At 35.7% G+C, this 27718-nt stretch overlaps 1 protein-coding gene across 2 annotated transcripts in view; it reads right to left on the reverse strand.

The window, feature by feature from the left end:
- Window positions 1-27718, reverse strand: part of LOC102727555 (protein diaphanous homolog 2) — a 687910-nt gene that overhangs the window by 420044 nt on the left and 240148 nt on the right. For both annotated transcript variants that reach the window (XM_081808540.1, XM_081808541.1), the window contains exon 17: window positions 20666-20905. In XM_081808540.1, coding sequence (XP_081664666.1) covers window positions 20666-20905 — 240 coding nt within the window. The remainder of the gene's footprint in view (window positions 1-20665; window positions 20906-27718) is intronic.

Genomic DNA, 27718 nt, shown 5'->3' on the forward strand with positions numbered 1-27718 from the left:
TTAGGATGCAGTAAAGGTGGTCCTAAGAGGGAAGTATATAGCAATACAAGCCTTTCTCAAAAAACAAGAAAGGTCTCAAATACACAACATAACCTTATACCTAAAGGAACTGGAGAAAGAACAGCAAATAAAGCCTAAATCCAGCAGGAGAAGAGAAATAATAAATATTACAGCAGAAATCAATGAAATAGAAACCAAAAGAACAGTAGAACAGATCAACAAAACTAGGAGCGGGTTCTTTGAAAGAATAAATAAGATTGATAAACCCTTGGCCAGACTTATCAAAAAGAAAAGAGAAAGGACCCAAATAAATAAAATCATGAATGAAAGAGGAGAGATCACAACCAACACCAAAGAAATACAAACAACTATAAGAACATATTATGAGCAACTATATGCCAACAAATTAGGCAACTTGGAAGAAATGGATGCATTCCTAGAGATGTACAAACTACCAAAACTGAACCAGGGAGAAATAGAAAACCTGAACAGATCCATACCAGCCAGGAAACTGAAGGAGTAATCAAAAATCTCCCAACAAACAAGAGTCCAGGGCCAATGGCTTCCCAGGGGAATTCTACCAAATACTTAAAGAAGAATTAATACCTATTATTCTGAAGCTGTTTCAAAAAACAGAAATGGAAGGAAAACTTCCAAACTCTTTCTACGAAGCCAGCATTATCCTGATCCCAAAACCAGACAAAGACCCCACCAAAAAGGAGAATTACAGACCAATATTCCTGATGAACATGGATGCAAAAACTGTCACCAAAATACGAGCCAATACGATCCAACAGTACATTAAAATGATTATTCAGCGGGCGCCTGGGTGGCTCAGTTGGTTAAGCGACTGCCTTCGGCTCAGGTCATGATCCTGGAGTCCCGGGATCGAGTCCCACATCGGGCTCCCTGCTTGGCGGGGAGTCTGCTTCTCCTTCTGACCCTCCTCCCTCTCATGCTCTCTGTCTCTCATTCTCTCTGTCTCAAATAAATAAATAAAATTTTTAAAAAAATGATTATTCAGCACAGGAAGTGGGATTTATTCCTGGACTGCAAGCGTGGTTCAACATCCACAAATCAAAGTGATATACTACATTAATAAAAAGAAAGGACAAGAACCATATGATCCTGTCAACAGATGCAAAAAAAGCATTTGACAAAATACAGCATCCTTTCTTGATCAAAACTCTTCACAGTGTAGGGATAGAGGGAACATACCTCAATATCATAAAAGCCATCTATGAAAAGCCCACAGAGAATATCATTCTCAATGGGGAAAAACTGAGAGCTTTTCTCTTAAGGTCAGGAACATGGCAGGGATATCTACTATCACCACTGCTTTTCAACGTAGTACTAGAAGTCCTAGCACCAGCAATCAGACAACAAAAAGAAATAAAAGGCATCTGAATCAGCAAAGAAGTCAAACTCTCACTCCTTGCAGATGACATGATACTCTATGTGGAAAACCCAAAAGACTCCACCCCAAAATTGCTAGAACTCATACAGAAATCTAGCAAAGTAGCAGGATATAAATCAATGAGCAGAATTCAGTTGCATTTCTATGCACTAACAATGAGACAGAAGGAAGAGAAGTTGAGGAGTCGATCCCATTTACAACTGCACCCAAAATCATAAGATACATAGGAATAAACCCAACAAAAGAGACAAAGGATCTGTACTCAGAAAACTATAGAGCGTTCATGAAAGAAACTGAGGAAGACACAAAGAAATGGAAAAATATTCTAAGCTCATGGATTGGAAGAACAAATATTGTTAAAATGAATATGCTACCTAGAGCAATCTACACATTCAATGCAATCCCCATCAAAATACCATCAACTTTTTTCCCAGAACTGGGACAAATAATCCTAAAATTTGTATGGAACCAGAAAAGACCCCGAATAGCCAAAGGAATGTTGAAAAAGAAAACCAAAACTGGTGGCATCACAATTCTGGACTTCAAGCTCTATTACAAAGCTGTAATCATCAAAACAGTATGGTACTAGCACAAAAACAGAGACATAGATCAATGGAACAGAATAGAGAACCCAGAAATGGACCCTCAACTCTATGATCAACTAATCTTCGACAAAGCAGGAAAAGAATATCCAATGGAAAAAAAAGTCTCTTCAACAAATGATGTTGGACAGCCACATGCAGAAGAATGAAAGTGGACCATTTCCTTACACCATACACAAAAACAGACTCAAAATGGATGAAAGACCTATATGTGAGACAGGAAACCACCAAAATCCTAGAGGAAAACACAGGCAGCAACCTCTTCGAGCTCAGCCACAGCAACTTGCTAGACACGTCTCCAAAGGCAAGGGAAACAAAGGCAAAAATGAACTATTGGGACTTCATCAAGATAAAAAGCTTTTGCACAGAAAAGGAAATAGTCAACAAAACCAAAAGACAACCAACAGAATGGGAGAAGGTATTTGCAAATGACATATCAGATAAAGGGCTAGTCTCCAAAATCTATAAAGAACTTAGAAACTCAACATCTAAAGAACAAATAATCCAATCAAGACATAGGCAGAAGACATGAACAGACATTTCTGCAAAGAAGACATCCAAATGGCCAAGAGGCACATGAAAAAATGCTCAGCATCATCGGCATCAGGGAAACCCAAATCAAAACTTCAATGAGATACCACCTCACACCAGTCAGAATGGCTAAAATTAACAAGTCAGGAAAGGACAGATGTTGGCGGGGATGCGGAGAAAGAGGAACTCTCCTACACTGTTGGTGGGAATGCAAGTTGGCGCAGCCACTCTGGAAAACAGTATGGAGGTTCCTCAAAAAGTTGAAAATAGAGCTACCCTACAACCCAGCAATTGCACTCCTGGGTATTTACCCCAAAGATACAAATGTAGTGATCCAAAGGGGCACATGCACCCCAATGTTTATAGCAGCAATGTCCACAATAGCCAAACTATGGAAAAAGCCCAGATGTCCATCAACAGATTAATGGATAAAGATGTCACACACACACACACACACACACACACACACACACACACACACACAGGAATATTACGCAGCCATCAAAAATATGAAATCTTGCCATTTGCAAAGACGTGGTGGAACTGGAGGCTATTATGCTATGCAAAATAAGTCAATCAGAGAAAGACAATTATCATATGATCTTACTCATATGTGGAATTTGAGAAACAAAACAGAGGATCATAGGGGAAGAGAGGAAAAAATAAAACAAGGCAAAGTCAGAGGGGGAGACAAACCGTAAGAGTCTCCTAAGAGACTCTTAATCATAGGAAACAAACTGAGAGTTGCTGGGGGGGAGGGCGTGGAGGGATGGGGTAACGGGGTGAAGAACGTTAAGGAGGGCATGTAATGTAATGAGCACTGTGTATTATATAAGACTGATGAATCACAGACCTAAACCTCTGAAACCAATAATATATGTTAATTAATTGAATTTAAATTAAAAAATGTTTAAAAAAAGAAAATATACTTTCACGGTACTATGGGTTGTCTTGTCTACTATGTATTATCATAGTGATGGACTAGATAATCAAGCAGCTCATGCATGCCATCCAACTATAACACAAGCTGTAAACTCACTTCTTACTGGAGAATCTGAACTGTTGCTTAAATATTTACTCAAGATTTTTGAAGCAGAATATTAAATTTTAGTTCCAGACATTAGGCTTCAATGCTTTCTATAAGAGTCTTGCATTGCAAATACATTTCACTGGTCCTAATTTCTGGGCCAATGTGTACTGGTTCTAAGGAGACAAATACATTGACTTATATGCCAAACAGTTTATTCATTTGAACCTGCAGAGATCAAACTGCAGTAGATGAATGTAAAGAAAAAGAGGGCAAAAAGAAGAAGCATCATCCCTGTGCACAACAGAGGCATATTCTGATATTGTGTTTCCTGTGTAAGCAAACTCATTTGGGGTTTGAAGGCCAAGAGTAAGAATGTATTCCTTCATTACCACACATCATATAGGAACAAAGCTGTGAACCTATGCCCTTACCTCAAGAAATCTCACACTCAAATTAGAGTGGCACAAAGAATTAATCAGACTGAGTAATGGAGCAAATATCCAGAGACCTGCAGGAGAATGCTCTCTTCTAGAAAGAAGGAAGAATGTACAAGACGAACAGTAGGTTTTCTTGCATAAACTGCTGTGGAGTGAATATTTATCAAAGATGACACTGAATTTCATATAAGGAATGTAAGAAATGAAGTGGTCAAGCACACATTTAAGTGATCAGGACATGTTTAAGTAGGTCTATCTTTAAAGGATATTAAAACTTTAATGTGAGAAAAGTCTGGTCTGTAAATTGTATCTGAAGGAAGGCCTTTCAGATCACCTCTTTTCCCCCTTGGTATTTATACAAATGGCCACATGAAACTCAGCAAACTTATCAACAGGTTATGTACTCAGAAAAATCAGAATTGCCTAATAATTCTTATCAAGGAAAGAGTTGTGACAGATAGCAACACTGCATATAAACATTTACATTGGATGGTGCTTGGAAAGAAAGATCATAAGATGCAGTAAAGAAATCTGATTGAGTCATTGGAATAAACCCATCTAAACTACCAAGATGATCAGATTATTCAACTACATTTCTTTTAGTGAAAATTTTCCCTAATCATGGTTCCTTTATTCCCTATTATATTTGTATATTCATAGAACAGTTAATATTTAAGTAATCATGAATGCTCCAGTGCATATATCAAAACAACTACTACCACGTGCCAGTCTTGATACAGCACATGAATTCTAATGTTAGTTTCCTTTATTTAAACAAAATAAGTTCTGTGCTCTCTACCAAGCGTTGTTTACAAATTATTGCTTTCTTCAACACCACCACACACAGCAATAACATTGAGAAAGATAATGTATTTTTAAGGATTGCAATTACCATAAAGATATTAGCTCTGTAACTACGACCAGAAAGGTTTAATACATGCTTTCCTGGCTTTATTTCTAAATCTGTCACTAAATGCTTTTCTGGGTGCTACATGAGCCGGGCTGACACTAACTCAGCCAAATGTAACTGACAGTGGAAAGATGTCTTAATTCTTTATGTAGGCCTGATCATCCCTTTATCACACTCTTGATTTTGGTATTGTAATGGTATTTCTAACAAAAAAGGAACAGATAACAATTGGGTAAAAGTCAAGCAATTTAAGAGTTTTGCACATGTTAGCTTAATTTATGGCAGCAATCTGTGAAAGGAGAGCTTAAACTGGAAACCATGACAACATTAAATGGCAAAAGGATTCATCTCGATTGCTACCTTCAGACCCAGCAGGGCATTCCTGACATTAGTTTCCCAACGAAGACAAATTTTGCTTTCCTAGTCTTTCTGCTCCACCTCTCAGCATTTTCCCTTGTAGCCCCACTTATTCAAGGAGAATGGCCTGCATATGCAGTTGCATTAGCCCGGAACACTGGCAAATTAAAAAATATGTATGTACTTATTTTAGGAAAGGCCAGAAAGAATTAATGAATTATGACTATAGTTTTAAAAAAAAGTTAGTCTGGTACTTTCAAGGGTTCTTAATAAACGTGTCTATAGAAAGATTACCAAATAGAAATTCTTCTGAGAATAGTTTTAACAAAAATCAAATTACTTTAAATTGGTATAGGAATAATTTACAAGCACAAATATCTCTAAGGTGTTAGGTGTTTTCTTCTCAGTAATGGTTCAAGCACTTAAGCTGAACTTTTAACTTTTATTTATTGTCATGAGTATTTTACTTAACAAAAGTGTTTCATATGTATGAGGTTTGAGAGTAGATAGTTTTTTTTTTCTGTGCATAGCTTTAAAGATTACCATCACCACCCAAAGGGTGTATAGAACTAATTTCGCTATGTATATACACTGTAAATAAATGGTATTTGGAGGTTCAACATTAGTGGCTTTAGCTACTTAAGAATAACTTTGAAGATCCAAGACAGTAACAGTGCTGAAGCACAATTAGAATCCAGCATTGAGGAGCAGCTGTTTAGGGTGAGTCACAGAATTATGCTGATGTTTATAATTATAGCCATTCATCATTTTCACTACTGTACACTATTCTACCATATGAATACAACTAATTTTAATTATATTCTCCTGTTGAACATTTCCATTATCTGGTTTCCATTTCTTTGGGGGTGGGTCATTATTACCAATGTTATTATAGATAATGCTGCTGTGAACATTCTTTTATTATAGCAAAATATGCATTAAATAAATTTTGCCATTTTAACCATTTTTAAGTATACAGTGAGGCGGTATTAAGTACTTTCATGCTGTTGTGCAACAATCACCACTGTCCATCTCCAGAACTTTTTAATCATCTCATACTCTGTACCCATTAAAGAATAACTCTCTACTTCCCTCTACCCACTACCCCCAACCCCTGGCACCCACTAGTCTATGTCTCTATGAATTTGACTATTCCAGGTACCTCATATAAGTGGGATCACACAATGTCTGTCCTTTTGTGTCTGGCTTAGTTCACTAAGCATAATGTCTTTCAGATTCATCCATGTTGGGGTGCCTGGGTGGCTCAGTCAGTTAAGCGTCTGCCTTCGGCTCAGGTCTTGATCCCAAGGTCCTGGGATCGAGCCCTGCATTGGGTTCCCTTCTCAGCAGGGAGCCTGCTTCTCCCTCTTCCTCTCCCTGCTCATGCTCTCTCTCTCTCTCAAATAAATAAAATCTTTAAAAAAAAGATTCATCCATGTTGAAGAATTGCCAGAACTTCCTTCTTTTTAAAGGCTAAATAATATTTCATTATATGTATACACTACATTTTGTTTATTCATTCATCTGTCAATGGACACTTAGGCTGTTCCCACTTTTGGTTATTGTGAATAATGCTACTTTGAATACTGGTGTACAAATATGTGTTCAAGTTCCTGCTTTCAATTCTTTCCATTTCAGTTTCTCCATATCCTAACATTTTTTGTTTTCTGTTTTTTAGGTAGCAGCCATCCTAATGGATAAGAAGTGGTATCTCACTATAATTTTGATTTGCATTTCCCTAATGATTAGTGATGTTGAGCATATTTTCATGTACTTATTGCCCATCTTCTTTAAAGGGATGTCTATTAAAGTCCCTTCACCATTTTTGAGTTGGGTTGATCGCTTTTGTAATTGTTATTACTGAGTTGTAAGAGTTCTTTATATATTCTGGACATTAATCCCTTATCAGATATGTGATTTACAAATACTTTTTACCAATTCTATGGGTTGCTTCTTTACTCTGTGAGAGTGCCCTTTGATGCTATCATCATTCTTGTACATGTCTTCAGAGTCCTTATGTAAGAGTTTATCTAGAAAATATTCTAGGAGTGGCTTTTCTGAGTATTGTGTCTCCACCATTTTGAGATAGTACCAAATTGTTTTCTGAAATAGAGGTACCAAGTTACATTCTCACCAGCAGTTCCCTTTGACCTATATTCTTACTTATACTTGATATTATCAGATTTTTAAATTTTTGTCAATATAAGTATGAAATGATATCTCAATGTTGGTTTAATTTAATTGTAGGTATGAATATAAAATGGTACAGATACTTTGAAAAACACTTATATTTTAAAATTAAACCTATAATTTCCATATGATCCAGAATTCCCACTCCTAGGTATTTACTCAAGATAAATGAAATTTATGTCTCATATGTGAATACTATTAATAGCATTATTTCTAACAGCCAAAAAGTAGAATCAACCCAAATACCCATCTGATACCAAACTGATGAATGGTAACTAATGACAATGGAGTATTATTCAGCAATAAAAATAAACTACTAATATATGCCATAACATTATGTTAAGTGAAAGTCATACCAAACACAAAGTAACACAAGAGACTACATTTACTGAATGATTCCATTCATATGAAATTATAGAGAAAGGCAATACTATAGTGACAGAAAGCAAATCAGTAGTTGCTTGGAGCTGGGAGTGGGGACTGACTGCAAAGGGGCATCAGGAAACTACAGGTTGATGGAACTGTTCCATATACTGATTGTGATGGATGTTACATAACTTTATAGAAATAACAAAATTCACCAAACTATATACCTAAAAATGAGTAAATAGGATTCTATGTCAATTATACTTTGGTAAAATTACTTTTAAAAGTTACAGGTTAAGTTCAAATCTCTAGGTCGTGTGTCTTTTTTCTTCTAAAATAATAACACAACAAACAAAAGTCCTACACAAATGTCTTTAGAAGTTGACTAATAACCTAGACTTTGTCCTATATTTCACTGAAGCAGAAATTTGGAAACATAAAGGGATCTGAACTGACCAGACTATGAATGATGATAAACCCTTGGAATGATGCATCTACATCTCTCCCCAAATCTTTTAATAGCTTACAATGCTTTTCAGCTTCTCTCAGAACAAGTTTCTAAGTAAAATATCCTGTTTATTATAAATATCTAACTATTTGCTTAAATTTTAATATTGAACTCCTTTCTCTCAACAGTCAGCTTCTGAATAGCTTATATGTCCTCAATACTGGGTTGCTTCAATTCTAAAGTGATCTCTCACCCTGAGCATTTAATAGTCACTTTCTTTATTCTTATTTATCTGGACAATCTCATGGCATCCTCTTGCTAAAGGAAATATTATTTGATACTTTTGCCAAATTAGTGATTCAGGAAGGGTATGGACATATAACAGTCATACCACAGTATCGTTATATTGCTGCTTTTAAATAGGTACTGATTAGCTTTGTCCAAAAATTTTAAAATAGTAACATTTAATTGTAGAAAGGAGGTAGGAAGCAGTTTTTAAAACACTCTTACTGTGGCATAAATGGGGAAAAGAGTATTCTGATAATGCAGATTTTAAAAAAATTGCATTTCTCCCTATGACAGAAGTCAGGGAAAACAAAACCTAAGCAATTTTTGAGGGAGAGAAGCAAAGTACATGTAACTGGGGCTGGTATTGTGCTTTTCCTTTCTAAAGAAGTAAGGCAGCTTTACAAAATAGGTTATCATTGAACAGAGTACTTTTTTGTAGTTAGTCAACCCACACTTGCAGCAACAAAGAATATGTTTCATGTATACTATCTCCCCCCTAACTCCCGCCCCACCTCACTTCCCCCTATTTTCCTGTCTCTTGTTTTTGTATTATAATACTCTGTATCTCGCAACTAGCTCCGGAGGCCCTCAAGGACTACAGATGTATGTTTTATTTCTCTTTATCACCGCAAAGCATGTAGCACAGGGTTCCATAGAAAATAACTCAAAAAATGTGGCAAATTTGCTGCCCAATTACTAGCTAAAAAATATATGTATATGAATAGTTCTTAGACTGCCTACAATTATCACAGGAATAAGTGGATATTCAGTTTTATTTGAATATGAACGATACTACTTTATAAACCCTCTTCCATAGTCATCAGCCCTTCTTCTTAAAGTTATACCATGCCTACATTAGTAAGGCTTTGTTTGACAGGAAAATCAGTTTAGAAGATGATCAGTCACATCCAGTCATAGTGGCCACATTTTCTGAACAACAGTTTCATATAGGGTTAAAATCCCCTTCAAACAGAGCTTTTACAGAATAAAAAGGCATTTGTTTTTAAACTTACTAATTATACTCACTAAATGCTGTTCATGTTGTCAACTTTCCCCCACTGTGAAAATTACAAAATTAGTCATAAGATTAAACTCAGAAAATGACTACAGCAATTCACAGAATACTAAGCCAGCTGGGTTCATTTAAATCCTCTATGGGAACAATCTTTGTGGTGAACAAAGACCTACAGCTATACAGCTAGTCCCATAAATCATCATTTTTTTGGTCTGCTCCAGTGCTGAAATTGTTTATTGCCCCTCCTGATATATGGGGGAATCATCAAGAACCAAAAAAAAAGTTTTGTTTCTTTTTTTTATAAACTAGAGAATTACTCCTCTCTGCCAGCCATACTACCCAACACAACAGTTAACTATATCCATTACTGTTTAGTCACAATGACTGCAACAAGTATAGTTATAGTACCGTATTGTGTTTTTTATATCAATGTATGAGGAAAACAAAAATTTAAATGAAAGAAATTAGTTGTGTTCATCTTTTTGTTTCCTTGAAATGTGTCTGTATTTAGAGTCATAAACCAAGCCATACATTAGTCTTCTACTGAAAATGGAATTATAAACCTCACTATAGTTCTATATACAAATATACAATTGGTTTTTAAATAATTATTATTGGCAGACGATAAGGAGCATAATTTGGCAAGTCTTATTTTGCATTTTCAAATGCTCTTTACAAGTCTGTCAATTTATGCATGAGACATATTTACCTCAATCCAATTCTGAAAATCATCCCTGATTCTTTCTCACTCTTTCATTCTTTTAATCACTTGCTCAGTCTCTAGACACACACACACACACACACACATACACGTTTCGGCTTGTTCTAGCTTCTAATTCCTTTTCCTTGGTCCCTCCCTTAACATAAAACTTCCAAAAATTGGAATCTCTTCCTTGTCAAAAAGGTCATGTGTTTGCACAGGAGAGTACAATAATTAGGCATAACTAGTACACAAGGCAATTGTGTACCATATATCTCCATACTGCCCCTCACAGCATATTATCTAGACATATGAGAGGCAGATTTCATTGTAATATAAAAGGGATAACAGCACAGGCTTCACAATATAATGATCACTTCCAGGCCTGGTGAGTGCATGCGTTCGTGCCTGTGTGTGTATTTAAAGGACAGAACATTTTCACATATAAAAGTAAAATAGACAGAAAAAAAATGTTGTGAGAAGAAAAATAATGTCTTCAAAGCAGTCAGTATCAACAAGGAATACTAATCAAGTCTGCATCAGACAAATTACATTTACAAACTACTGTTTTCCAGAGAATTTAATAAACTGAAAATTGGGGAGGTTATAATGAAGTTTCACACAGCCTAAGCTATAGTGTTGTAAATGTGATAATATCTAAACAGATGTAATCAGATTCCAAAAGAACCAAACAAGTGTTTCATTTAAAGTATAAACTGACTAATTTGTACCAATGAATGTAAATGAGTATTTCAACTTAGAGAAAAATCTTTAAATTAGCTCATGAAACTTCTGTATTTTTAGAGGCAAGTAGAAGAAAAGATGTATGAATTTGTTCCTTTTAATCAGAGTCCAAGTTTTCAGAAAAGGTATTGTGCTATACATACCCTTTCATAACTACAGGTATACCTCAAAGATATTGCAGGTTTGGTTTCAGTCTACAATGAAGTGAATATTGCAATAAAGCAAGTCAGATGAATGTTTTGGTTTCCCAGTAGATATAAAAGTTATGTTTACACTACACTGTAGTCTATCAAGTGTGCAGTAGCATTATATCAAAAAAACCTATGTAAATAACTTAATTAAAAAATACTGTAAGCTAACCATTATCAGTACTTTCAGTAAGTCATAATCACTGATCATAGATCACCATAACAAACAATAATGAAAAAGTTTTAAATATTCTGAGAATTACCAAAATGTGACACAGAGACACCAAGTGAGCAAATGCTGTTGGAAAGACTGCCTATAGTTTGCTTGACACAGGGTTGCCAAACCTTAAATTTGTAAAAAAAAAAAAAAACACCACAAAACTTGCAAAGTGCAATAAAATGAGGTATGCCTATATATCGATTTGAAGAAGTATATCTTCAAAACTCATTAATTCCTATGTCCCACATGATCACATAGCTTTACCTGTGCTAATACAGCAGTTTGTTTTTTTCTCCCATCTCAATTCCATAATGCAGGCTACAGAGAATAAGAAAGATATAATGCATCTCCACATTAACATAAATCTGGAAAATATCATGACCATCTGTAAAAATTGAGACTGCCATCTTGGAAGAAAGCACCTGTAAAGATGGAAATACACACTACCTTCATCAAGTGTTCTTTCTACTTAGGGAGTCAATCTGTATGTATTGACTACTATAGTATAAGGAGACTAGAAACTCTACATCTTACAGGTGGGAAAAGAGCTGATTTTCTAAGTGAAGGACAGTCTTCAAAACACATGGTGGTACTCATGGGATTACAAAATCAGGGAGGCAAGATCATATGTTTCTAACTTTTAGAGGGCTACATTTTTAAAGAGAAGTTCAGAAGAAGTAGCCTGTGTTTTGTTCAGATTTTAAATGGCACGAAAGACATTAGACACGAGGACTTTGGATTGAATTTCTAAGCTGGTATCCAAACATCTTGATTACTAGAGAAATGGGGATCACTGAAGCAATCTTCTAGTACTACCATTTGCCTGTGTGCACAAATCCACATGCACTGATTAACAGTATGTGCTTTAGGATATATAGCAAGTAACATATGGGAATTAAAAGAACTTGTTTCTTTAAAAAATAAATTTAGTGTTCTATAAATTTAAACACATCTGGGCTTCTTGACTTAATATTAATGCTTGCTGTTTGAAAATTATAAATTTTGGTATACTGATTTACATGAAGAACTGAGGGAAACAAAAACCCTTGACACAATTATGGAAACCGAATCTAAAATGTCACCACTGGTGTAGTACCACAGGAGTGCAACATTTATCTTTAAGCCCAAGAAACTATTCAGTGGTTCTCAATGATGAGAGCCCATTAAGCATAATACAATAAAACACAACGGACTTAAATAAAGGTCAACCATCAAATAAGTGGAACAAAGGAAACTATTTAAAATTATGAATGATATCCAGTCCTTAAATCACTCTATGCTGCTTAGTTGTTTCAGAGGTCAAAAATGGTAAATGTTCCTACTTCAAAGAATATAATGTGGCACAGACAAACCTTTAACTTGAAATGTTCGTGTCTGTTGGTCATAAATTATGAACAAATAGTATGGTGTGTCATGATATTACATGATGACATTTAAAAATGCAAAGTAACATAAATGAGCTCCTTTGTGTTTTGCTGTACATTTGGATCTGTGTCACATAACAACCAGTGACCCAAGGAGATCACCAACTGAAAACTCTTTCCTGCAAGTAGCCCCTCAGGAAGGAAATTTTAAAGGACCCAAAGGGAGAAAAAGGAAAGTCTGGAAAGAAGACCTACCATTCCACCCAACCCTGTACTTGATAGCCTAATCCTCCCTTACACAGCTTTTTCCAATACAAATTACATCCCTTAAAGCAATTTTCTTCTCAGCAAAGTATCAACCACAACTCCCACCAAATTCAAATAATGTTAAATACTGCGTGATGGGAAAAAAACATATTTCAGTAAAGAAAAAGAGACCATCAAACTCTAAAAATAGCTTGAGCCACTGAAATAATTTGAGTCTTAGGAAAAGCTGGATTCTAACTGTGCCTCTGACACTGAGATGCTGGGTCAGTGCTCTCTGGAGAGCAGATCTTCATTTGTAAAATCTTGAGAACAGCAACTAACCTTGCCTACACAAAACTGATAGGTTCTGAGAGCCTATACATACAAAGCCAAGTGATAGCTCTATAATTATGCAGATTATTAGGTACTATTTTATTACAAATATGTAGGCTTTATTGCCTGGATACATTAAAATCTATTAGAGGAAGAGAAATTTTCTATTAATATTCATGCAATTACTTCCAATTCAAATTGAATAAAAAAAAAGGGATTCCTCATTTTAGAAACTACCAGAGAGTCAAGAAAATCCACATGTGATTTTCCCCATTTTCAAAATTCCATAAGCGGCAGAAGTGTTCTGTAATGCTTCCTTGAACTGAGCCATGTATATCCAAACATTCTGTTACAGAGCAATGAGAGGCAGTATCCCTGCAAAGTTTGGGACATAGAAAACAGATTTAAGCCTCAACTTGGATACTTACTAGCTTTTTAATATTGGAAAAATTGTATAACTTCAATGGGCTTTAGTCTCCTAATTTGCAAAATGGGGTTAATAATAATTCACCTCCCTGAATCACAAGGAAAGTACTTTATAAACTGTTAAAACACAGGCAACCAAATGTGTGGACTACTGACTAGGATTTATTGATCTTTGGTAGGGTATATCCTGCAGTGATTATTTCCTAAAATATCTTTGGTTATAAATTAATAGTCATATATTTATCTATTAACCTACATTTAAAGGTAGAATTGCTGGCTAATATTTATAGAAAACAATACTTTTTTATGTTTTTATAAATAAACCACAGCAGTGTGACAATTACATATTCAATAGTTTTGCTGGTAAAGAAATATACCCTTTATATCTGTGAGGAACTAAATTCTCTAACTTTAAAAAAAAAGTTAACACTTATGCCAAACACTCACAACAAATCCTTTATTTAATCAATTGCCCGGCTTTCATTCAAGAGTAATTTATTGAGGGCTTCATATAAATAGATACTGGGGATTTACTGTGGAATAAAATATACATCCAAATTCCACACGTTCTCAGCCTTGAAAGAGAAATAAAATAATTAAAATGTGAACAGTTCTATAATAATGTCCTCAAAGTGTGTAGAGAGAACCAGAGAAGATCGAAAGAGCAAAAACTAGATGAAGAAGAACAGTAAAGGGCATTATAAAAACGCAAAAGGCAATCTGTTAAAATTACATGTTTTAAAAAAGAGAGAAAAATGGAGCATTATTAGGAGGCTAGGACCCTACCTCCAGTTTCATAACTAAAGCAGCCACTGACTGTCCTGGTTTGCCTGGGACTGTCCCAATTTTAGTACTTAAGTCTCACATCCCAGAAAAAGCCTTATCCTGAGCAATCTACAAGTTGAAGCCCTAACCCTCAAAGTGACTATATTTGGAGATAAGACTTTTAAGGAGGTAATTAAGGTTAAAAAAGTCAAAAGGGTGGGGCCTAATCTGATAGGATTAGTGTCCTTATAAGAAGAGGAGGTGACACCAGAGCTCTCAAGCACATTCTCAACTCTTTCTCTATGTAGGGCGCAGAGGAAAGGCTCTGTGAGGACATAGCAAGAACGTGGCTGTCTGCTAGCCAGGAAGAGATATCTCACCAGACACCAACTAAGCCAGCACCTTAATCTTGGACTTCCTATCTCCAAAACTGTGAGAAAATTAATTTCTGTTGTTTAAACCACCAAGCCTGTGGTATTCTGTTGTGGCAGCCAGAACCTACCAATATATAAACCAAAGTATTTCCCTTCTCTGAATGTCAATTGTCTTAACTACAGACTGAAGAGGCTAGACTAGATTCCTTCTTTTTTTTAAAGATTTTATTTATTTATTTTTGAGAAAGAGAGAGACAGACAGAGAGCACGAGCCGGGAGGAGGGGCAGAGGGAGAAGCAGGCTCCCTGCTGAGCAGGGAGCCAGATGCAGGACTTGATCCCAGGACCCCGAGATCATAACTTGAGCTGAAGGCAGATGCTTAACTAACTGAGCCACCCAGGCACCCAGGACTAGTTACCTTCATTTGTTAAGATTCTAAGTTTATATGGAAACAATCCACATCATTTCAGCTAAAAATGTTGAGATGTGAAATTTTTAGAGTACTTAGATATGACTTTTTTCCTAGGTTTTTTTGTAGATTTTCTCTTGGATTATATATTTCCAAATTTTGCTTCCAAAGACAGCAGTCATTTTCTTTAGAAATCATATTTTCTGTAACTAATCTTCTATTTCTCATTAAAACTGAACCCTTTTTACATTCCTTCTTACAACTTCTATGGGGGAGTTGGAGACTTTCCTTTGTATACTTGGCATAATACCTACAATATTCTGTCACTAATATCATGTGATGGTCTCTAGGAAATAAGGTCTTTTATGTTACATATACTTTATAGAAATGATGGATCTTAGAAAAAGGAACACAATTACATTATCCTATTAATCCTTATGACTTAAAGTAAGATATATAAAATTTTCTCTATAGTAAACTGAAATGTTTTCTTCAGGTTCTCTGTATAACCAAAAGCAGATCATCCTACTGTATCATGATTTGTTATGTCTCTCTGTCCAACTAGAATGACTAGAAAGTAATAGTATGGGTGAAGGGGATATTAACTCAAGGCTGAAAAAGAAAGGTTCATGGCCTTTATAAGTTATGAAATGAATGATTTAAAAAAATTATGAAGGCAAGTTATCCAAACTAGTATACAAATAACTCAAAATCTTCTCACAATCTGCCTACCAACATTATCATTTGTATCCAACATACACCCAATATTCCAGACATTCTGGTTTTCTAATTCATCTTGAAACACATGATGATTATCCCTAGTTATCTACCATCATTAAAAAGAACTACAACCATTTAACATAATTTTTCAAAGAACTCTGACAAAAATCATTTTATTTGACCCAAAAAACAATCCTACATAACAAAATAAACAAGGGTCACTGCATTTCCTCATTCACAGGTGAGGAAACTGAGTTCAGAGAGAGTAAATGACTCAGCCATGAAAATTTGGCTAGTAATGGCCAAAATGGAAGCTAAAAGGTAGGTTCTGAGTCCAGCATTCTCCAATCTTGTAAGGTTATGGCTTCTTCCCTTATATAATCTAACCTAATTTTACCTCTCCTTCAAGATCCTTCTGTTCCATTTTACAGTATTGCCCATCCCCACCCCATCACCAAAAATTCCTCCCTCCTCTGAAGTCCTGTTAATCTCAATGGTCATTAATCTTGGTGCTCATTGACAGTGTACCTTGCGATGCTACGTAATACTCTATATGTAGTATATTTCCTGACCACTTAACTATACCACTAGCTTCTTGAGGTTTCTATGTGTTTCCTGTATTGTTTGTATCCCCCTGGTGTACCAATGATCTCTTTTGTTTTTCCTTTGTTTGGGCCTACCTGATACCCCTTCACCTGCCCTTAATCTTTGGTGTCCCTATCTTTGGTTAACAGCATTCTTTAGGACATGACCCATCTTCCATCACAGATAGTCTTGGTGTAGTGTTCTCAATCAAGGTTCTTTGCCTTCCCTTGGACAAGGAGTATTCTTTTTTTTTTTTTTTTTTTTTTTTCTTAAAGATTTATTTATTTTTGAGAGAGCGAGAATGAGAGAGAGAGAGAGTACATGAGAGGGGGGAGGGTCAGAGGGAGAAGCAGGCTCCTCGCTGAGCAGGGAGCCCGATGCGGGACTCGATCCCAGGACTCCGGGATCATGACCTGAGCCGAAGGCAGTCGCTTAACCAACTGAGCCACCCAGGCGCCCGACAAGGAGTATTCTTGTAATCCACACTAGGTCAATCAGTCTCTCTTTCTAATAAGAATTTGAATCAAATTCAGGGAAAGGAGTAGGAAAATTGTTGGAGCTAATACACACAAAGACAATTTCCTGAAAAGACTTTCCATTTGTTCTTGCTCCCTGTTTTCTCAAAGCTGCTGCCGTTGTTGCTTTTTTTAATTAATTAATTATTTATTAAATGATTATATTTGTCAGAGAGAGAGAGCACTCACAAGCAGGGGGACCAAGCAGGGGAACCAGCAGGCAGAGGGAGAAGCAGACTCCCGGCTGGGCAAGGAACCTGATGAGGAACTCAATCCCAGGACCCTGGGATCATGACCTGAGCCGAAGGCATACCCTCAACCCACTGAGCCACCCAGGCGTCCCAGTTGCTGCTTTTTTAAAGGCTAAATTATTCAGCCTTTCTTCAGTTTCTGGTTGAGCTATCTCATATCTTCCTGATAAATTCTGTATTCCTTTTGTTTGTTTTTTTTTTTTGTTTAAGTCAGGCAGAATCACTTCCCCTTGTTTGCAAAGATCCTTATCTGATATACCCACAAAGCTTAGTGCCTAGGGAGTGTTAAGGATTTTCAAATGTTTTGTTCTTATGCAGATTATATGTTATTGTATATAACTGAAAACATAAATAAATGACCCTGAAGTGCACCCCTGCTATTGGTTAGAATTTTAATAACCAACAGGCAAGCAGGGGCAAAGCTAACATCAGGAATTCATCTGCATGGAAATGACTTGTATTACAGTTCAGAAACCTGGTTTGGGGACTCACAAAGTGATAATTCACAGCTGCAAATTAACAAAGCATTTTGTGGTAAGGGTAGTACTTATAGTAATGATACCATTTAGTTATATTTGACATTTAGGTTAACCCATCTGTTTTCCTTTTCTTCCCAAATATTATAGGAGCCAACTGTGATCATCTGAATTTTTAATATTATTTTACTGCAAGATATATCTGATAAGTTTAACTGCTTATACCATGGCTCCTTTTTTTTTTTTTTTAAAGATTTTATTTTTATTTGACAGAGAGAGAGGGAACACAAGCAGGGGGAGTGGGAGAGGGAGAAGCAGGCTCCCCGCAGAGCAGGGAGCCCAATGTGGGGCTCCATCCCAGGACCCTGGGATCATGATCTGAGCCGAAGGCAGTTGCTTAACCACCTGAGCCACCCAGGCGCCCCACCATGGCTCCTTTTTAAAAAAGTACATGAATATTTTAACATACTGTAGCTTCTTGTGAAGAGCAGATTATAGTTTTAAATTCACTGAGAAAGGAAATTATCATTAGAATAATTTAGGTGGGAAAATGTTACCATTTTTCGAAGCATAATCAGTGTTCTACAAAGGCAGTTCTCTCTGCTATTCTTTAAGGAAATCAAATTAAGAAAAATCAACCAAGTAATTTATAATATAACTGGAATTTAACAGCAATTCTAGCTAATTATACATCAGTAGTTAATTCACTTTTGAACAGATTACAAACCTAAGCTAACTATTTCTATGTACTTCATAAATTTCTGTCATTTTAGACATTTACATCCACTTAGAATCCTTTGTATTCCAGGAACATCCTCTTAATCCTAGACATTAGGGGAATATCATGCATATATATGATATTTCTCTTTCTTAATGACAAGTATTTCCCTGAAGATAAAAATCCTACTGATAAGTGGTGGTGGGGGGGAAGGGGGCATTTTAAAACATTTGCTTCTTCTCTTTTACAACATCTATTACTACATGATAGCATTTCCCACAAGATTATTTTTATTTCATTTGAAGTTGGCAAAAATCTTTGGGCTGAATCCTTTGAGCATACCTCTAGTGATAGATGTCAGATCAGTGTTGTATGGAAGAACTTTTATTTGACAGGTAGATGACAGGAAGAAGCTTCTCTCCAGAATGTAACTGTTAAATCCTTCTGTGAGATTAATATCATCTTTTGTTTCTGTGTATAAATGCCTTATTCATATTTGCTATAAAAAATCAGTTCATGTAATTACTTGGAATAGTGTGAAATTAAGATACTTAGAATGGGTACATATTTATTCAAATTAGATAGTGTTTTAACTGTCTTTTTTATATGAATCAAATGTGAAATAGGTGTACAATATAAATTTTCAATGATCTTTTAACTTATACTATTTTTATAATCATCTACCAAAAATATCTTGATTTACTCACTGTGCATATAGCATATACTCAAAACAAATAGCATCTTCAGAAGAGATTACTTTATTAGTACTGAATATATGGTATGCAATACAATGAAAATATATTGAATATTTAGATTTATCCTATAAATCTGGTTACGATTTATTCCACTTTATTACAAGCATTGCCTTATTCTCTCGGGCATTATCAAATAATTTCACATGTCCCCTAATATCACGAGAAGAGGGAGTAACATTTTTTTTTTTTATAAAATCTAGCATTCCAGAGGATCTTCCCTATCTTCCTGGTCCTCTTTCCTTATACACCTCAAAAATGAATAAGGAGTACCAGATATAATTCCATTATACATCCTATTACCTACAAAGGTTATTCTCTATTTGGGTTAGAACTACTTGAAGCAAATCACTTTCGGTACATATTAAAATGCTAGTGCATGTATATGTAACGTACATCTATTTAATGCATGAATAGAAATTTATATCCATTCCTATGTTTGGGATTCTTTTTATAATATACTTTAAGAACTAACTGAAGTTTCTCAATGTTTTAAGCTGTGAGAAGAAAAAAAGTGAAAGAATGGTGAGATGTCAAAGAGGGATTGCTTGTTTTCAGATTTATTTTCCTCTTTAGCTTTCTTATAGGCCTTGACCTCAGTGTCTGTTCAGTTTTCTGTTTATAACAGACAGATCTTTCCCTTGAATAAGGTGGTTCATTATAGCCTAGAAATGGCCGTATATGATCACTTTTGTGCTTCTCTGTTTCTTCTCACGAGAATTGAAATCTCAAAAAAAAAATACTATGAAATGGCTTGATCAAAACAAGATGATTGTCACTTGAGTTTTTATCAACTTTTAGTTAATAGACTAGATATCTAGTATAAGCTTAGTAACAACAGGATTTAACAACAAAGACTATTGATTGTTTAGACTAGAATAAGCAAAGCATATTCAAAAAGAGGTTTCTGGCTATTTACCTCATTACATTTAGCTCCTCACATAGTTTTTAGAGAGACATTAAATAAGTACAAGGGAATTGAAATACAATATGGCATCTACTTTATAAAAGGAGATTTTTTTTAAATTTACAAACTCCAGTAAGATCTGATCAGAGGAGTTTAGTACTATACTACCACAGAATTTGCATTGTCTTTGAGATTTTACTGCACTAAAATTAAAAATATATATATTTATCTGTTTTAATTGAGACTTAATTCACTTACCACAACATTCACCCTTTTAAAGCATACTTTTTTTTTTTGCTTATGTACTATTGCCAATTTAGAGTGATCTCTCTCACAGATGAGATTATTATTGTAAATTTGCATTATAAAATGTTATCTTACCTTACAAAGGAAGTTGATTTTAAAACCCAAAGACTGGGCATTTCTTGAGCCTGAGTTCATGTAGTTTCCAACCAAAAGAACTAATTCTAAAAGTCTGTTAAAGCTTTCACTTTTCTTCAGTTCTTCACAAGCAAGCGTTACTGCTATGATGCTTGGTTTGATGTTGTTTACATGTTCTTCAAACGTGAGCTTGAAAAGAATGTTTTCGAGACGAGGCTGTAACATTTTCACTGAGCTCATCTGTAAGATAAGAAATGCTCTGTAAGAACGTATATATAAAGCCTGTTGTTTCATTTTCCAGTAGGCATAATTTTATACACAGGACTAAAATTTCTGCATAAAATGAATTCTTTCTGGGTTTAAGAATTATTGTTTTGGTTTTAGACATTCCAAAGGAATATTTTTATCAAAGTTTAATAATAGTTAGCTGTTCAGTTTTAAACAAATCATCCTTATAACAGTAAGAAAATATTATTGAAGCTAAATAGTTGCTATTTTTTAACTGCATAATCATTAGTCATCAGTAGCATTTAAACTACCAATTGTCCCTGAGGTGAACTATGAAAATTTACAAACATGAAATTGAGTTGAGTGAATAGTTTGGCCACAGATAAAAGATGTACATGATGACAGGAAATGTAAGTGGAACCACATTTCCTAAGAAATTACTATTATTATGCTATTTGAAATCAGAGGACTAGCTCTAATTGAACATTTAATAATTTTTAAACCTATGATTTCTATTCATCATATATATTAAATATTTACATATGCTCTAAAGAATTTCCCCTACTTGACAGAATGTTGATGTTAAATAATTAGGTTATAGTAAAATCCATGAGCTTACTTTTAAGTGCAGTATTCAAGAATTCTATATTGGTTTTCTGTAAAACAGTTCAACTTAGGTTTTTATTACTTGTTTCAAAGGATTGGTGCACATTCTCTGTTCCCTTTGGTATAGCTCCTATGGTAATAAATTCTTTTAGCCATTAATTTCCTATAACTCCAAGTCATTTAACTAGCTTTCATTCACCAAATGAATTCTGAGACAGAGGTGGGGGTGGGATTAGACACATATGAACATACGCAAGCACACACAAATGAAAATATATTTTTTTTCCTTTAGTAGGCTCCACACTGTGTGCGGAGCCCAATTTGGGGCTTGAACCCATGACCCTGAGATAAAAACCTGAGCTGAGATCAAGAGTCGGACACTTACCCAACTGAGCCACTCAGGCACCCCAAAAGAAATTAATAGTCCTAATTATATATTTTTTTGTACTTATAGCTTAGTTTCTTGAATATAAACATGAAAAGAATTTGACAACATAAACAAAAGTCCTTAAGCCACAAAGTGCTCTTCAAAAGAAGCAAATGAGCTAGCCCAGTGATGGGTATTAAGAAGGGCATGTATTGCATGGTGCACTGGGTGTTATACGCAAACAATGAATCATGGAACACTACACCAAAAACTAATGATGAACTGTATGGTGGCTAACATAACATAATAAAAAAAAAAGAAGCAAATGAGCTGTTGAATACATCATATCTGCTCTAATATGGAAGGAAGGCAAAAGTTCATAATTTTTCTTCTTTGAAATGAACTTGCCCATTAACATTGGGTGTCTGCCTCTCTAAAGATTAACCTTTGCCTTCTGCTAATCCCTCTATATGCTCTTATGCTCTTTATAGGCGATGTACAAAAGTATGCTGGGAATATTGACCTGTTACTATATTTATGTAGATCTTATTACTACTTCTCAATAGCTTTTTTTTTTTTTATATGATCGGGGTAATATTATACAAACCATCCTACAGTTTCTTCATCACTCCCATGGTAAGTATAAGACATACCACCAAATCACAAGTTTCCAATATGGCCTAAAACTCATAACACAGTCACTTGAAAACTATAGCTACTGATAAAACTAGCATATGATTCTAGATGGGTAAACAGAAATTAAGTGCTAGAGATGTGTGCTGAAGGAAAACTTTAAACTCCTGTTTTAAAGATTTTATTTATTTGAGAGAGAGAGGGCATACGAGCAAGCGGGGGGGGCGGGGAGCGCACAGCAGAGGGAGAACAAGAAAGAGAATGTCAAGCAGACTCCACTCTGAGTGCAGAGCCTGACATGGGACTTGGTCTCACAGCCCCAAGATCATGACCTGAACTGAAACCAAGAGTTGAACACTTAACCGAATGAGCCACCCAGGTGCCCCAAAACTTTAAACTCTTATGACTACAATGTTTAATGAAGACTTCACAATAGAGGTAATATGAATGGACAGAAAAACAAATGAGAGAGAGAGATTGAGACAGAGAGGGAACAAACAGGAGCCAAAAGGAAGGTGTAGAAAGAATACAGTATGAGAAAAGTTTTATAGTTAGGAATACACAAGGTATATCCCTAGGGGCAAAATTTGGACTGAAGTACCCAAAGAGTCCATGTAAAGGTCATGAAATTGGAAGCTAACCATATAAAATTCTTTATCTCCATGAATGCAGAAATCTCTTTGTATATGTTTGCATGGGAATCTAAGTTTCTATATGTTTTTCTGCCTTTCTTTATGCCTCTACCACTCTCTCCAAATCCCTCCCCACTTTATTTTTCCTTTGTTTTCATTGGTAACTGGCATCATTTGCACATACACATGTTTCTATCATTTTACGTGTGGAAGGGATAGTTTTTCAATCTCTCTGATGGTTAAAAAAAAGCCCTAGAGCTACTCTGACCAAGTGCTAGTCATGATGTACGTGACTGCCCTTCTGGTCATGCTTTGTAGGGCTTGCAGGTTCACCAGGGTGGCCTTAGTCCCAGATGAACAAGTAATTTAAACCCTTCTGCTTACATGGATTTTTAGTCTCACTTCAAGTCTAATACTACTTGTCTTCATTCATATTTTTACCCTTTCCGGGGTTTGTATTTCAATCTTTGGCCTACAGATCCAGACAGAATGGATTTAACCTCTTTTTTTAATACCACCTCTGACTGAAATAATGTGACCAAAAGTGTAATTGCATAATAATAGTAAAATAACAATGATTAACGTTTATTAAGTTCTTTGTGCCAAACATTTTTCTGCATATATATTACAAATATGTTTTAACTGATTTGAGTCTCAAAACAATCCTAGGAGAAGGTTATTAGCATTAGTCTCATTCTTTTTTTTTTTCTTTTTATTTTTTTATTCTTATGTTAATCCCCATACATTACATCATTAGTTTTAGATGTAGTGTTCCATGATTCATTGTTTATGCATAACACCCAGTGCTCCATGCAGAATGTGCCCTCCTCAATACCCACCACCCACCAGGCTAACCCATCCTCCCAACCCCCTCCCCTCTAGAACCCTCAGTTTGTTTTTCAGAGTCCATCGTCTCTCGTGGTTCGTCTACCCCTCCGATTTCCCCCGCTTCATTCTTCCCCTCCTGCTACCTTCTTCTTCTTTTTTTTTTCTTAACATATATTGCATTATTTGTTTCAGAGGTACAGATCTGAGATTCAACAGTCTTACACAATTCACAGCGCTCACCATAGCACATACCCTCCCCAATGTCTCTCACCCAGCCACCCCATCCCTCCCACCCCACCCCCACTCCAGCAACCCTCAGTTTGTTTCCTGCAATTAAGAATTCCTCATATCAGTGAGATCATATGATACATGTCTTTCTCTGTTTGACTTAAGATTAGGAAAGTGAGGCACAGACATACTAAGTGATTTATGCAAAATCAAGTTGTATGTTAAAGACCTAGAGATTTGAACTCAGGCATTCAGGTCACATAACCCAGACTCTCAACCACTACACCACAATGGCTCTTGAATTCATATTGGGAGCAGTATGTATGGTTGGTTGAAGGAGAGATTAGTGGCAGGGAGAGTATTACTAAGTCTTCAAAATGACCTAAAAAACAGGTAATGAACTAGGATGTTGTTGGTAGGAAGGGGTAAGAAGCAATGGATATGAGAGACAGAATTAAGGAAGAATCAATGGGATTTAGCATTAGTTATGAGAGAAGATAGTCAAAGATGACTCCAAGGTTTTAAGTCTGTTGTGAGGTAGAATACTGTTGGCATTAATGAAGGCAGAAAGAGGTGCTGGTTTGCTGTGGTATACTACTTGGATTGTTGCTTTGTTTCGGATGAATTTGTTTACCCTGATCTTCTGCTGCCTATACTATAGCAAGCTAATCAGAAACTAAGACAGTGTAAGTGCAGGTAAGGTGCAGCTTAGTAGCAAATTCAATTAAAGACTGAATCTAGAAACTTTCACATTGTCTCACTGTGAGAAACTAACCTACCTAATTTCTCCTGTCTTCAGTTTCCTCATCTACAAGGTAGGGGAAATTCCTGTGATCAGTCTTGTTTTGATTAATTAGATAGGAGCCAAATAATGATCCATAAACATTACCTCCTTCTTTTTTAATCTCTGCTTCTAGAATTCGGAAAAGGTGGGGTAAAGGGTGCTTGATCTACAAATAAAAATATTACTTGTTACAAAAAAAAAATTGACTTTTAAGTGAACTTGGTTTACCATCCTCTCAGACATCAACAGTATACTTTAGACACTACTAGCTTTCCACTATTAAGGCTCCAAATCTTGGGATCATATTCAAATTGTGGTAAACACAATGTAATTTAATACAATTCCTTGCCTATATTTTGACTTGAAGAATTTCTTAGAATTGTCTCTTATTTTCCATGCTCAACATTCAAGCATAAGTTTTATGTACCTCAAGGTTGATTTAGTAAAATTGACTATTTAAATGTGCTCTCTGGGGCACCTGGGTGGCTCAGTCCGTTAAGCATCTGCCTTCAGCTCAGGTCATTATCTCAGGGTCCTGGGATCGAGCCCCGCGTAGGGCTCCCTGCTCCACAGGGAGTCTACTTCTCCCTCTGCCCCTCCCCGGGCTCATGCTCTCTCTCTAATAAATAAGTAAAAATTTTTTTAAAAATAAATGTGCTCTCTGATCCCTCCAGCCTTTCCCCCTCCAAATCTTCACATAAATAGTAAAATGACACCTCTGTGATAGGAAAATATTGCTTTCTTGACATTTTTAGTTTTAGGTATTATATCTGGTAGCAACTGGAAATTCAGTCCTTAAGTTAAGGAGGAGATAAGTATTAGAGTTGGCAGATTTGGGAAGTTATCCAAATAGATGCTGTGGGAGGTAAGGTTGTTGATGAGGAGAGTACATAGGGAGAAGAGTCAGGGACTGCACCTTGTATAGCACCTAGCACAGGATCTTGCATATATTAGACATTCAAATATTTAAAAGAACTCCTTAGCTGACTAACCATTTTTCAGATTTCCCAAGTAGGACAGCCGGAGTATCTAGTGAACAAAATTAACAGTGATTGATGATGTTTTACTGTCTCCAAAATAATGTCTTAAGCTAAGCTATCAAATCAGAAATGCTAGGGAATTAACTTTGTTGAACTGTTATTACTAGATTAATCCATCATCAGTCAGCCTGATTTGGGGAAGAGGCGGTATACTGTAAGGGGTCAGAGATGCCCTTGGATCTGGCAAAATTTCTTCTTTCATTTGCCCTCTAGAACACAGTTTAGTTCACAGCAGGTGATAAATATGACAGATGACTTAAAACAATAATTATAAAATGAGTGAATGCATTCATTCACACAAATGGGAACTCCAAAATCAGCAAAGGGCTGGATTAGGGAAAGGATGCACAGTATGAAAAGGTATCATAGTAGGCTGATATGGGTAAAGACGGGGGTATCCTACCTCCCACATAAAGTAATTTGCTACCATATGGGTCATCCCAACAATACTGCCCTGGCTCAATCTGAGTCCAAGTGCAGAGCCCCATATAACTATTTTGAAGGGTAGGTTTGAGAGAATTTTTTTCCCTAATCCTCAAAGAGGGAGAGAAACCATTCTCTGCATTCTCCAGACTTATAATGCAAGTTGTAGTGGAAGAAAGAGGGATTTTGAATTACACAGACCTGGACTTGATCTACAGTTCTATTACTTTCTAGTTTATGACCTAGTACAAGTTACCTAATGTTTGTTAGACTTAATTTCCCCATTAGTAAAATGCATTCCTTAAATAACCCGCACAAGTTGCAGGAGAACTTAAATAAGATGCTATGTATAACTCTCCTATCATAGTAGCTGACAATGTAAGCACTCTAAAACAATAGCTATTACTGTTATTATCCTCTTTCTTCATCCTCAGAAATACCCAAAAAGAAACCATGGTCCCCGATTGTTCTACCAAACCTAAGGGAAAGTTTCTCTTATCCACAATTAATGGAATGTGTTTTCAGAGCTCAGTGAAAAACAGCACACATTATCTACTGAACACACTGTAAATATTGTGCTGTGCTCCTTTCAGCCAGTTTTAATACATAATATATACTTACTATTATAAATGTTGTCATTAAAAATGTGTTAATGTAAAATCAAGAGACTATGGAGGAGGTGAAGCTATATTCATCTCGTTATTAATATACATTATGCAACACTCTATTTTTTAGCCACAAATTAATATGCATTAATCATACTAACAGAATTTGCTGCAATCAAAAGTGTGAATTTTTACGATCAGACTAGGTACACAGATAGATAAGAGTTGAATCTCCATTACAGGATCTAGGTGTATAAGGGAATGTACTAAATAAGCGTAGAAATAATAGGAAGCACTGAGCAACTTCCCCAGCCACAGATACAATTATTAAAAGGCTCATGTCTCATAAAGGCACTTGAGTGTACCTAAGTGATATAACTAAATAAAACACACTCTCGACTGAAATATATGTTTGTTTTTAGTTGTGCTCCCCAGCAGCATTTTAGTTGTTTTGTAATTCATTCCTTGAAGTACCATGGGGTGCTGACCATGGTGTTGTATTATGTAGGGGATTTATTTGTGTTGTGAGGTACTTGTCTATCCAATTACATTAAACAGCTATCATTTCTTTAGCTGATCTGTACTATATTTAAAAAAATACACTGACAGCTTTAGTGAGAGCAGCTACAAGTGGGTTATTTCCCCAAAGAGTTAGACCGACTTCTGTTTATATAATTTA

Source organism: Leptonychotes weddellii, chromosome X (genome assembly GCF_054177405.1).
Source record: "Leptonychotes weddellii isolate Sample4059 chromosome X, ASM5417740v2, whole genome shotgun sequence".
Taxonomy (NCBI): domain Eukaryota; kingdom Metazoa; phylum Chordata; class Mammalia; order Carnivora; family Phocidae; genus Leptonychotes; species Leptonychotes weddellii.